Source organism: Peromyscus californicus, unplaced genomic scaffold, assembly GCF_007827085.1.
Source record: "Peromyscus californicus insignis strain IS unplaced genomic scaffold, ASM782708v3 Scaffold_15__1_contigs__length_86483966, whole genome shotgun sequence".
Taxonomy (NCBI): Eukaryota; Metazoa; Chordata; class Mammalia; order Rodentia; family Cricetidae; genus Peromyscus; species Peromyscus californicus.
In genome coordinates, this window is record NW_026294447.1 from 74,125,865 (window position 1) to 74,139,989 (window position 14,125).

At 45.1% G+C, this 14,125-nt stretch overlaps 1 protein-coding gene across 3 annotated transcripts in view; it reads left to right on the forward strand.

Annotated features, from left to right (window-relative positions):
• The window catches only part of Slc8a3 (solute carrier family 8 member A3), a 140,443-nt gene that overhangs the window by 17,253 nt on the left and 109,065 nt on the right, over window positions 1–14,125 (forward strand). For all 3 annotated transcript variants that reach the window (XM_052739415.1, XM_052739414.1, XM_052739416.1), the window contains exon 2: window positions 131–1,975. In XM_052739415.1, the coding sequence (XP_052595375.1) occupies window positions 192–1,975 (1,784 nt within the window). In that variant the 5' untranslated portion in view covers window positions 131–191. The remainder of the gene's footprint in view (window positions 1–130; window positions 1,976–14,125) is intronic.

Here is a 14,125-nt window from a genome sequence, read left to right on the forward strand (position 1 = left end):
AGACGGCCCCATGTGTCAGTGCCATATGTCAGTCGAGGTGAACCATCCATTTGTGTTGGTGGACACCTGCCATTTGTTGCCCCCATTTTTTCTCATGTCTTTTCCTGCCTCTCTGATTTTTTTTTTGTAGGTCTCGGGCCTGTCAGGAGGACCATTGGTGCTGTGGTGGAGCCAAAATCTAAGTCTTGTGTATGGCGTGGTTACGGTTGCAGCCTCTCACCTCTGCCTTCCTCCATTTTGGGCTGGTTACTTTTGTGCTCTTCCTGAATGGTCTTCGAGCAGAGGCTGGCAACTTGGGGGATGTGCCCAGTGCCGGGCAGAACAATGAGTCCTGTTCAGGATCATCGGACTGCAAGGAGGGTGTCATCCTGCCAATCTGGTATCCAGAGAACCCTTCCCTTGGAGACAAGATTGCCAGGGTCATTGTCTATTTTGTGGCCCTGATATACATGTTTCTCGGGGTGTCTATCATTGCTGACCGCTTCATGGCATCTATTGAAGTTATCACCTCCCAAGAGAGGGAAGTGACGATCAAAAAGCCCAATGGAGAGACCAGCACAACTACAATTCGGGTCTGGAATGAAACTGTCTCCAATCTGACCCTGATGGCCCTGGGCTCTTCTGCTCCAGAGATTCTCCTGTCTTTAATTGAGGTGTGTGGTCATGGATTCATTGCTGGGGACCTGGGACCGTCTACGATCGTCGGCAGTGCCGCCTTCAACATGTTCATCATCATTGGCATCTGTGTCTACGTGATCCCAGATGGGGAGACTCGGAAGATCAAGCACCTGCGAGTCTTCTTTGTCACTGCTGCATGGAGCATCTTTGCCTATATCTGGCTCTACATGATCCTGGCGGTCTTCTCTCCTGGTGTGGTCCAGGTTTGGGAAGGCCTCCTTACGCTCTTCTTCTTTCCAGTGTGTGTCCTGCTGGCTTGGCTGGCAGATAAGCGACTGCTCTTCTACAAGTACATGCACAAAAAATACCGCACCGATAAACACCGAGGAATTATTATTGAGACAGAGGGTGACCATCCTAAGGGCATTGAGATGGATGGGAAAATGATGAATTCTCACTTTCTAGATGGGAACCTGGTACCCTTGGAAGGGAAGGAGGTAGATGAATCTCGCAGGGAGATGATCCGGATTCTTAAGGATCTGAAACAAAAACACCCAGAGAAGGACTTAGATCAGCTGGTGGAGATGGCCAATTACTATGCTCTTTCCCACCAACAGAAGAGCCGTGCTTTCTACCGCATCCAAGCCACCCGTATGATGACTGGTGCAGGCAATATACTTAAGAAACATGCAGCAGAGCAAGCCAAGAAGACCTCCAGCATGAGTGAGGTGCACACTGATGAGCCTGAGGACTTTTCCTCCAAGGTCTTCTTTGACCCATGTTCTTACCAGTGCCTGGAGAACTGTGGAGCTGTCCTCCTGACGGTGGTGAGGAAAGGAGGAGATGTATCCAAGACCATGTATGTGGACTATAAAACAGAGGACGGCTCTGCCAATGCAGGGGCTGACTATGAGTTCACAGAGGGCACGGTGGTTCTGAAGCCAGGAGAGACCCAGAAGGAGTTCTCGGTGGGCATCATTGACGATGACATTTTTGAGGAAGATGAACACTTCTTTGTGAGGCTGAGCAATGTCCGTGTAGAAGAGGAGCAGCTGGAGGAAGGGATGCCCCCAGCAATGCTCAATAGTCTTCCCTTGCCTCGGGCCATCCTGGCCTCCCCTTGTGTAGCCACAGTTACCATCTTGGATGATGACCATGCAGGAATTTTCACTTTTGAATGTGACACCATTCATGTCAGTGAAAGTATTGGTGTTATGGAAGTCAAGGTTCTGAGGACATCAGGTGCCCGGGGCACAGTCATTGTCCCTTTTAGGACAGTAGAAGGGACAGCCAAGGGTGGTGGTGAGGACTTTGAAGATACATATGGGGAGCTGGAGTTCAAGAATGATGAAACAGTGTAAGTAACCTTTTTGTACTTTACCCCTTCATAGCCCATTCTGCAGCACCTTTCTCTATACTTCTCTCTGGACTCCTTACACGGCTCCATTGTGTTTGTGTTAATCTCACACTTTGCTTTCGTCACAGGTGTGCAGGATCAGCAGACACCACTGGACATGTCCTGCTCCCAAGCCCTCCTTAAGTTTCCTATTTCTAAATTGTTTCTGGACAAAGAGTCCTGTGACAAGATCACAGGACACAGGGTGTTTGGTCCGCCGAAACTCAAAATGATGGACGGTAGAGGGGTGGGTGAGGCAACAGAAGTTTATACAAGATCTTGGAGAATGCTTGCGATCAAGCAAGAGCTAGGGAAGTACACAGGCTTCTTCTCCTTCTCTCTTCCATCCCAAAGGTTATGTGTTTGGAAACTTACTATTCTAGGGCAGTAATAGTCTGGTCATAATATCCTCAGGAAATAATTGGCATTGGTCCATTTCTCCCCGGTATCACATTGCAGTTGTGCTGCCCAGCCAGGTTCCAGACACTACTCTTTCCATTTGGAAATTGAAAAATTGATTGAAACTTGGCAATGTCTTTAAATATCCATAAGCTATTTTGTGGAACAAGGCTTGTCTAACCTGAACGAGGCAAGTCGGTATGGCCAGAGTACTGGAAGCATCACAAAGAAGGAAAGTCTTAGGGCCACTGTCTTTTGCCTCTAGGGTCAGGTATAAGCTTCAAATTCTGGCTATGCACTGAAGGAGATCTATGGAAGAAAATCTGTCTTCTGTGTGGTCCTCTGTTTCACAGTCCAAGACTCCCCTGAACTATTTTACCCCTTGTTGGCCCATCCAGCCCATCAGAACCTGAGGAACTGCTCTTCTGTCATCTCTCTTCACTGGCTCTTCTTGCAAATGGGGCACTCTGCATCTCTGGGTGCATAGATAGCATTGAAAAAGCAATGGATGGCTCTCTTAGCTTACACCAGGGTCAGCTTTTCAAGGAAGCTTAGGAGGACACCAATGAAAAAGGGACCCTCTGCTGAATACCTACTGTTTCACAGCAGGAGACGGTGTGAAGAAGAGGTATAAAGGGGGATGTAAAACTGTTCCAAGAACCTGCTGCTTCTACTTGTAGGAAATGGAATCATTCAGAAACCAGAAGGGAAGGGCAGGAAGAACATCATGGAAAGAGGGATCCATAGGCCCCAGGAAATGTGTTCTTGGAGAATTTCTTCTCAGGTCTATCCATTGGGCAGCCATGGAACAATCTAAAAGGCTTTGCCAGCAACAGCTGGGTGACTCAAAGGATTCTGCTGTTGTGTTTCCAAGTCTCTTCTGACTTTGGACAAGTCACTTAGTAATTGAAAGGAAACTCTCATATAAAGAGTGACAATGATTTCTTTGCCTGGAGGCAGGGTCAGATTATCATATACTTCCTTCCGGCTCTAAGATCTTCTGAACCCAATTTGTAGGCATTGAGTGTTGGTCATATTATCACTTGCTAACAGAATAGAGCAGGGGATACTGACTCCTGAAGAGAAATAGCCTTTGAAAAATTGATTTGTCACAACGCTGTTTAGTCGTTTTTGCTAGGGAGGATAATCATTTGTTAGCATAAGCAAAAACCTGCGCCTTCCAGGGAATACTAGCCATTTCTACATGCTCTAAGGGTAATATTCATACATACAATTAAAGGCAGGCTCTCACTGGGAAGACAAACTTTTTTGTGTGAAGTTTCACACTTATTTATGGTAATGTTCACATGTGAGTGTTCACTGTTGGGAATTAGACGATGTCGAATCTGCACAATTTCCTGTAAATTGGCCAGAGTCAGGGGAATTCCCTTTCAATATTTATCTTTCGGTGTCATAGAAAGTTAGCTTGGGGGAGATCAGAAAGTGGTCCCTAATTTCTTTATTCTCTTAATAATCAGTTATCCATCTAGGGTCTCTGAGTATGACTACACCTCAAAACTTGTGTGTGTGTGTGCGTGTGTGTGCGTGTGTGTGCGTGTGTGTGTGTGTGTGTGTGTGTGTGTGTGTGTGTGTGTGTGTGTGTGTAGTGTGGTGTGTGTGCATGTGTATGTGTGTCTTGGCTTTGGTGAACAAATTTATGTTTCCATCTATCCCTTTGCACTGCTGTTTGACCTCAGTATGGTTTGATCTTTTAGTCTTTCTTACTGCAAAAGCATGCCAGTCAATTGCTGTACAGCCATCTGACCCACCTTGCTTTAAACCGTAGTTTTATTACCAGAGGCAGCATTGCTATGGAGTTGAGGAACCATGGACTCTGAATACTTTTGGTCAGAAGTCTAACTTCTCTGTTGACTTAACAACCATGCGAGTAAGGAAAACTTTACTACCTGTGATGTATGTAACTCTCGAACTGGTAAAACAGGAATAATATCTTTCTTGCAGGACTTATTGTGATGCCTTGAGATATTCTGGTTATATGGCATGTGTTAAATAAGCAAGGCTAGTAGCAGCAGTTTGATGAATGAACAGTATTTTCAGGAGACACTTCTGAGGGGATCGGGTGGCTTGGATCTCTATGTGACTGTAATTAATGAGCATGCTAGTTTCTGATCACTGTGAAGAGTCCTCACCTGAACTTATGAAATACTAGAGTCAGACAGGGCCTTTCACCTTCTAGGGCACTTGTTCCTAAACATTATTATCAGAAGTACACATTATGATGCAAAGGTCTAGGGTAGAGCTGGTCCCAATTTGTAAGTAAAGAGTATAAAGGTCTTGACCAAACCACAAGACCTAGAAATGAAAGCAGCTTTTCAAATGACTTGCTTAGTTGAGTCAAGAATGAATACTTTCCAATTCCAGCCTTCAAACCCAACATAGCAGCAACCCAACCCTTCCCAAAGCCTTGCTAATTGCAAAGCTATTCTGGGAACTGAGTTTGACACCTTTGGGTGCTTGGACAGAAGCTGAGTGATCTTTGGAAGAATCCCTCCTTTGACTCCTTATCTTTTGAAGCTTTATTTGCCCAATAACCATCAAGCCTGGTGATACTGGAACTATTGCCTTGACTACAGTCATCTAGGCACTACCAAGCTCCAGGCAAGTCCATGCTCTATGAGAAATACTGGAGCTGAGGAGAAGGTTCAGTGGGTAAGCATGTTTGCTGTGACACTATGAGGATCTGAGTTTGAATCCCCAGAACACAAAAGATGAATGCATAGTGCGAGCACCTGCCATCCCAGGGCTCCTGTGGGGAGATGGAAGATGGAGACAGGAGAATCCCTGGGAGTTGGCAGGCTAACTAACCTGACATACACAGTATAAAAACAATAAAGAGGTCCTGTCTCAGACAAGGTAGAAGATGACTGACAGCCAGGATTGTCTTCTGGGTTCCACATGAGCTCTGTAACATGTGTGCTCCCACATTTACACACATGAATGCACGTGTGCACACACTAGATCCGGCAATGTTTCTTGTTTACTGCTTTCAGGTAGCATCGTGGTATGATGGAAAATCCTGAACCCTGAAATCTGACAAATGGATATGAACACACCCTTCACTGGCAGTGTAACTTGGCATAGTAATGTCATCTGCATGGGTTCTAGAGATTTTGTTGTTGTTGAAGCAATAGAAATAATATGATCTATCTCTGAGATAATGATAACTTCAAAATACAAAGAAGAAAAATACGCACTCTTAGCACAGTGCCTTCTCCTAGAAGGTACTCAGTCATTCAACAAATGTTTACTAAATGTTTATTATGTGTTAGCTTATTACTCAGCACTGAAGATAGAAAAATAAGAAAAGCTGGCATTTCATCTTCCAAGGATCTTATATTCTCAGAAAGAAAGGATCAATGTATACACACAAATACAGACACACGGAAGAACAGTATGTTTGAGAAAGTGTCACTAGAAAGGGGAACAAGAGCCCCCTACTGTGTGTGAGAGACACCACTCAAGTGTTAAGGAACCTTCACTAAGGACACAGTAGTGATAGAAGTGGGGTGGATGGAAAAAAAAAAAGTGGGGTGGAAGTTGGTGTGTGGCTGACTTACTCCTGTATTCAATGAACCCTTGACATTTTGTAACAGATACTACTGACATCTTCATGATCCAAGAGAATCCCCAGTTTTATGCCTATCACTACAGAATTATGGCTTCTGAGTCTACAGCAAACAGTAACAAAACCTCTTGGAGATATGAGTTTTGTCTGCATGCTAATTTCACTCATTAAACAAGCGACTGGCTCCTATATCTCCAGCTCACAGCACGCTGCTGCAAAATAACAGGTTATTGCAGCTCACAGACCTTTGGGGGGTCTCTGGGAATAGTCAAAGCCACAGATGTCAACTATGCAAATGGCAGGACCTACTATAATTAAATAGCAGAGGCCTCCTTCAAGGAAGAGCACAGTATTGGCTGTGCTGCACATGTTCCAAACAAATTATATGTTAAAGCTGGAAGATATTTGACCTCTCATTTTACAAATTATAAAGCTGAGTTCAAAGAGTGAAAGGGATTTTTCTCAATTTCACATCAGATATGATGGAAAGCCGGGGTTTGGGGGGGACGTCAGAAGCTGTCAAAGGTAATGTCCCCTTCAGCTTCAGACATCTCTGTTTTATTTTTACTCACCAGTAAAATGTTAGGTTTGGTAAGACTTTGGATGTGAAAGCTACTTTGGGAGTGCAAACCTTGGAATATTATGTGACTAATGTCTTAACTAAGAATAATACAGCACAGACTATTTTTAATCCCTTGGTTCACCTTGAGACTATTTAGGAAGTAAGACCCTGAGCCAATGGAGTTTTTATTCTTAATAAAGGTTTGTCTTCACTGGACTCTTCTGACTCTTAAGGTCAAAGTTTTCTCTTTTACTCCTAAGAACAAAGGCAAGGAAAGGCCAGTGAGTGAGGATCCTTCCTGATCTGATCTTTCCATACAATTCCTAGATGGTTTGTATGGGTTATATGTGTGCATTCCTTTCTACCTTTGGCTAGGTTTCCCCTGGCCTCATAAAGAAGGCAGCAGGCTGACATTTCAAGATGTTGTTTTCTTCTTATTTTTTTTAAATGAGAAATCAAGCTGTGCTTCCCACTTCAGTCTAAAGTCCTGGCACAAAGCCAATAGTACATGACTGATAGCTGAAGACAGACCACTTGATACAGCAAGCCACATATATGTGGACTCTATGCCACTGAAGAACTTTCTGCAGGAATCAAACGATTTGAGGATTTTGCTAACTCACATCACATAAAGATTCTCATGATAGTCATTATTCATAGAAGTTATATTCTTACCTCTTCCATTCACTGAGTGTACAAGGAAGAATGAGGAGAGAAAGGAACCAGCAGAAGTTTGGAGGAGGGATGGAGGGGGGGATGGGCTGACAAATATGTGCAAAATACAATGATATATATTGTGAGAATGTCACAATGAAACCCATTATTTTATTTGTTAATGGGAAAGAACTTAACCAAAATTAAAGAAGAATTTAAAGCTAAAAAACAAAACTTACTTGTTCCGGAAAATTTTGCTTTTCTAAAAACGTTCTGATCAGGACAGACCGGTACATGTTCAAGGTCAGCCAGTGACTTGCCACCTTCTCTGCTACGTGTCAGCACGTGTGGGTACATTATGGATAATCTGTCCTTGCATGAGCCCGGTCCAGTTGCCATTTGATGTCATATTAAATCCCCGAAGAAGCACTTAGTCGTGATCCAGATGACACTGCAGTGAGTCTCTGAGTTGGTTCTCTCAAAATAAGTGGCGTCTTGACAGCCACTTAATACTCCAAATACGGGAAATTTGACTGTGGAGCCGACAATGAAGACCTTCTGCTGCCGTCTCTCTCCCTAGTCCAGTTCCCCCAGTCATTTTGGTCTTGATTTATCAGCTGTTTAAGATTCTCCTTGTGTAACCCTCGTGGCATTCGTTGGCCCCTCCACTGTCTCTAACCTTTTCTTTCTGGTTTGTGGTGACTCAGAGGACATGCTGTTACCAGCATGACAGCCCCTTCAGCAGGACGGTTACCTATTATTGCCTTGGCTCTAAACCTTCACGCTCGTTCATTTCGCTTCCCTCTGGTACGTTAGTCTGTATTTGGAGGCTATTTTCTTGTACTTGCTCTTTCCTATAAACATGCCCTGCTACGGCCTTTCTTGATTGATTGAATATGCTCCGGGGTCAGCCGAGCTTCTGCTGTGGTGTCCCTGTACTCAACAGCTTCCTCCTGAGTGCCTTCAGTCACTCTGCTCTCCCAATCTGATACTGCTCCCGGCATTCCTTCCATTCTCACCCTTAGCATCCTCACTAGGTTGCCCTCTGTCCCCTCGCTGATCTATGACTTCTAAGCCTGTCCTTTGGACAGCAACACTAGCTGCGTGATAGCACCAAGAAGATGGATGTCTCCCAGGAAACAAAGCTCCCGAGATGGTGCTCCTTCCTCCTTCACCATCAAGACTTTGCCTGTCTCTATGTGAGACAGAGAGATTTAATTATAAAGATCCAGCAGAGACGAGAGCTGGTAGCAGAGAACCACTGGGGACTGAGGCAACATGGAGGACTGCATTCTTGTTCTGTTCTATTTCCTCTTGAGCCCGTGGCCTTAATCTCTCAGCATCCCTGTCTCTTGCCACGATGGCAATTTTGTTTATTACTTCTGGCACGCTATAGAACCTGACAGACCAACAGTTTTCTCTCCAAACATACTTGCAGCCCTCTCCGCTGACCTGGAAAATTCTCTCCAGTCTTAAAGGTCAAGTTCTCTAGGGGGAATTGATCTTTTTAAAAATCTGACCATGTAAAAAGCCACTGGCCACCACGTGTTTGTAGTCAAGTTCTTCCTCCTCCTCCCATCTATCTATACCAGCTACCTTTGTAACTGGGTGATGGAGTGGAAACACGAAATTGCCATGAGAATTCCATGATGAGTGATCTAAACAGTTGTGTTGATAGATGGTGGGCAATGTCACTTAGAAGGGAGTCTCTGGCAAGACAGGCCCCTTATCCCCTCTAAACTAGCACAGTGTATAGGGTCTGTAGTAGAGCATTGATGTTATGGTGGGCTATGCTATGACTGTTAGTTTTTTGGCTGCGTTGTGTGCTTACCCTGCAAGGAAATGCCACGAAGCACGACAGAATCCGCTAACAAGAGTTTTATTAAAGGGACAGAGAGTGAGCAGGCCTGTGGGAAACACGTGTGTGGAGAAGAAAGAACCGGGAACATGGCGCCTGATTTTAAAGGCTGGGCGTGGACAGATCAGCGTCACTACTACACGCAAGCGCGTAGATCACATGGCCACGTTGCGCGCTTACGTGGCTAGTGGGACGTCATGGATCTTGGTCCCGCGAGATGCCCTGACCCGGAAATGGCTATCTGGACCTGGACCTAGCTAGGCGGAAGTATCCGCCAGGCATAGGCAGACACGCCTGACCGTGGGGGCTTGTTGTAAATCTTTCAATGACAGTTAGCTAGAAGAAGGGGAGCACCCCAGACCTAAACAATGATTCCAACTGACAGCAGATATCACACCCAGGATTAAACAGGCTGGAACAGCAGAAACCATTCCCAGTGGGCGATGCTGGGTAGCACAAATTTCAAGGCTACCAGGGTCATTTCTCTATTTACTGATCTGCCCTCTCCAGGACAGTAGCATCAGCAGATAATCCTCTCTTGTTTTCAGTTACATTATTTGAGACTGAATCACTTTTCAAAGGCTCTTCTTGGGTTTGAGTTTCCAGAGTAGCCTGTGTTCAAGACCAAGACAGAAAGTTGCCAAGCTTCTCCTGGCAGTCAAGTGACACTTCTTCAACCTCTTCCTCTCTACTGGATCCCTGCTGGACTAGCTGGACAGCTGGATTCAGCAGGAGCCAGCAGGAAAACCTTCTTCATCCTAGGAACTGCAACTTGAGGCCTTTCCAGGAACTCCTGGGAGCTATTCTCCATAAGTAGCACAGTGTGTGTTTCTACCAGGTGTCCAGGGCTGTGGTGGAAAATAGGACTCTCCTTAGAGTCAGCCCTGGGAAATTAGTGTAGCTGTCCCAGTGGACTGTGTGGAGAAGGATCTGTGAGGTGATACTTGAGCTCAGCTGTAGGTATGAGAAGAATAGGCCATGTATCTGTCAATCCTGTTGCAGGGAGCAGAAGTAGAGAGAAATTCATGAGATAGATGAAGTAGGAGCTTACATCTCCTTGAGATGTGTTAATGGCTTTTCTTGCTTTATGCTGGGCCAATCTCTCTCTTCTTTGTCCTTCGTAACATGGAACACTATGTGAATCTACAGAAGCATGAATTCCCATTGGACACGTGAAGAATATAGCTTTTAAAAATAAGACTGAAATCTTCCAGATCTCCTCCTAATGCACTAGGTTTCATAAACTAGATCACTGTTTGCCAAATTTCTTCTATCATGGGTCATTTTTACCATCTGCCATTCCTCTTAGGCACTTGTGTCCTAGGGCATTCTGAGCTGGTAATTAATAATTGCATTTTTATACAAGATAACAAAACATAACTAGTGTTACTGCCATGAGTTAAAAGCAGAGGGAAACGACATCTCAATCAACCTTTGTGGACTGTGGAATCGATAGTATCCACTTTGGGGGGCTGAGGAGAGAATGGAATGACCTCAGCCAGGTGCTGACTGTCAAAGGGACTGATGGGTGACGATAGTTTTGAAAATAGTAGGTGCTGATGCTGTAAAGTTGCTCTGGTGTGGTAACTCCACCGAGATGTCAGAATGTTCTAGAGGAATGGGAATATTGTTGGTTCCTGGGCCTCACCGTTGGTGTTCAGAACTCTGGGAAATCTTATTATTGCTCCTGCTACTATTCTTATACAATAAAAGTTCTATTATTAGTGTAACAACACCAAATTCCACTTTAAGCATATAAGGATTTTGTGAGATCATTAGGATGACTATTTGCTTTGTTCAGATTAGGTAAATTGCCCCAGAACATGGGTTTCTTTTTCTTTTTCTTTCTTTCTTTTCTTTCTTTCTTTTTTTTTAGGGCTATGTATCAAACCATGCACCTTCTGATTCTAAACACATATTCCTTCTGCTCTACCACATAGTTTAGTACTGGAATAAGGTCATCAAGCTGAAAGCAGCCCTTTTCTTCTATCTCACACAGAGGAAACTAAGAGTGCACTCCACACTTCATTTCTCCCCCCACCCCCGTGTGTGTGTGTGTGTGTGTGTGTGTGTGTGTGTGTGTGTGTGTGTCTGTGTCTGTGTCTGTGTGTGGTGGTGGTGGTGGTGGTGGTGGTGTTTGATCCACGCATGTGAGTGCGCAGGTATGGGTGCTGAGGCCACAGAAGGCTTTGGTCTCCTCTCCTGTCTCTCTCCCTTGCTCTCCACTTTGTTGCTTGGAGACAGGGTCTCTCACTGAACTAGGAGCTCGCCATTTTGGCTAGGCTAGCTGATCAGCAAACTCTCGGGAGCCATCTGTCCCTGTCGCCCTCCGCCATTGCTGGGGTTACAGGCGTGCTCAGTCATGCCAAATTTTTCATGTGGGTGCTGGGGATTTAAAAATCACATCCCTGTGTGTAGCATGAATCTTAAAGAGTCTTATTAGTAAAATCAAACCTGAAGCCAGTTATTGGGGTGAATTGCCGGAAGATCAGAGAGACAGAACAAGCCACAGCTTCCTCACCTGGCCAACTTCTCAGCTGGTCCTGTTTCCTCAGACTGGAAGCCTCTGAGTCCTCATCCAGAATGAATCTCAGCTGAACTGTGCTGCTCAAAACCTAAAAGCTTAACCAGCCAAATGCTTCTAGTTTCTGGTCCTCACACCTTATATATCTTTCTGCTTTCTGTCTCACTCCCTGGGATTAAAGGCGTGAGTCACCATGCTTGGCTGTATCCTTGAACACATGGATTTCTGTCTCTGGAATGCTAGGATTAAAGGCGTGTGCTACCACTGCCTATCCCCTATGTTTAATATTGTGGCTGTTCTGTCTCTGACCCCAGATAAGTTTATTAGGGTGCACAATATTTCGGGGAACACAATACCACTGCATTTCCCCTTTTTCTGTCTAAAATAAAAAAAAGCCTATAACTAATACAAGAAAAATTATATCCAATAAGTATATACAATATACAGTCAAAAATTACATTAACAATGTCTAGTCCATTAACATTTGACAGATTCAGACAAAAAACTCCATTGTATATATTAACAGTGTCCAGTCCAGTAACATTTGATAAACTCAGACAAAATTTTTCATTACTTATCCTATTTAAAACAAGTAGTTCCTTTTTAAAAGTAGATTCAAAATTGACCTTTTTATCTTATCACCTGTGCTTGCAGAGCAAGCCCTCTGACCTACCAAACCATCTCCCTAGCCTCCCTTCTGCATACTTTTTTTCCCCTTCTTAATAGCAAGGGTTGCTGGCTACCCAAAGCAATCTCAGGGTGGGAGAAATGCTAACAATGCTGGACAGATTACCAGACCCGACTCCAAGCTGTATTACTGAGCTTCAGAATGAAAAATGAAATAGTGTGGTTTAGTACCAAAACGGACATGTACACTAATGGCTTCTTTGCTTTTAATTCTGAGACATTCTGGGCCTAGGGAATTAGGCCCAACAAACTCTGCAACACCTAGCCTAGACATCTGGATTCACAACCTTGACTCAGTTCACGTACTTGCTCAAGTTAATCCCCAGAGGTTTCTTAATTCCACCCTTTTATCAGCAGATCTTACCAAGAGATGAGGCAACGATGCCAGGGATGATGCCTGCCTGTTGCCAGGGAAAGGACCTTGTAGTCAGATCTACAGGGTTTCCTTGACACAGTCCCCACGGTGTCTGAAGGCAGCCAGGACCAAGGACTAGAGGGAGTTGAAAACAAGGGGGAGTGGCTAGGGCTTAGGTGGAACTCCAGGAGAGCCTATGACAGCGCTTCATATCAGCGAGGCCAGGAGAGGCCAGAGGAGGGTGTCAGTTACTTACTGTGTAATTGGCAGCCATTGGGAGAGTTCATACTGGGGGCTGAGCAGTAAGAACAGATGGTCCCTATCCTCAGGGAGGCCATGGTCTGGTGAGAAAATGGTTCTGTGGCATCGTTGCCTCACATACAAAAGAAGCACCAGTGACCGAGGTCAAAGAGAGGCAGACTCCCCTCTGTCACCAGTCTGGTGTCATTCATGGTGTCCTGCCTGCTCCATTCTTCAGTTGATTCAGGACATATTCGAAGGAATAACTCACTGGCCTGGGCTCAGGGCGGCACAGACAGACACCAAAAGGTGCTGGCTTCAGAAGTAAATGGTTCTCAGGTAGTCCACATCCTTGACCACAGTAGCCCCTGGCTCTAACCCCCATGTCTGCATGGCACAGAGATGCACTTGATGTCTGTGGAGTAAGTGAATTAATATCTGAGTGAATGGATGGGTGAGTTCATGAGTAGATTCCTGGCCCATCCACTGTCTACCGACCACTTACAGGTTGCTGAAAGTTCAGGGACAAGGCTCCGACTGGATCATGCCTCTTGGGCATGAGGACCAGGAAGTGCCCTACAAATGTCCACTTTCTTTCTATCCCTTACCACTCCCTCTCCCAAGTTCAGCAAAACCCACAGAACCCTCTGAATACTGGCATGCCTGAACACCCCCACAGCCTGACATCTGTGTGGTACCAGCTCTTCAGAAGGATAGTGTCTGTACTGCTCTGCTAACCCTGAGCACTGGCAGCCTTTTAATCTCAGGAGACACCCTGACAAATCAATTAAGCATTTCCTCCAGGGAGCGTGTAATTATGTCCTATCTGGGCCTTGTAATGACAGCGTCCTCCCACTGCAGAGGGAGCTGTCCTGCTCAGCTTCCTAGAACCATTCCCTGGGAGGAAACTAATCTGCTTAGGCCAGATTGGACTCAATGCCATGTAGCACTTCCTGACTATCTCTGAAGCCAATCCTACCATGAGAACAGGCCTGTCCCGGGGAGAAACACAGCGTTTCTCAGTCTTGTTTTGCTCCTGGTCATACACTAGACTGCTCCGAGTTGTTCATGCTAGCAGTGAAGAGAGTGGGGGAACTCTGTTCTCTTCCCATAGTCTGCCTCCTTGGCCCCCTCCAATCCTGTTAGGGTTTGGAAGCAGATTAAAAAAAAATTTAAAGACTTTTTTGCCTATTCTCTGTTAGCTTGAAGGGAAACGGTATAATACTGGCAGAGTCCCTAGCAGCCT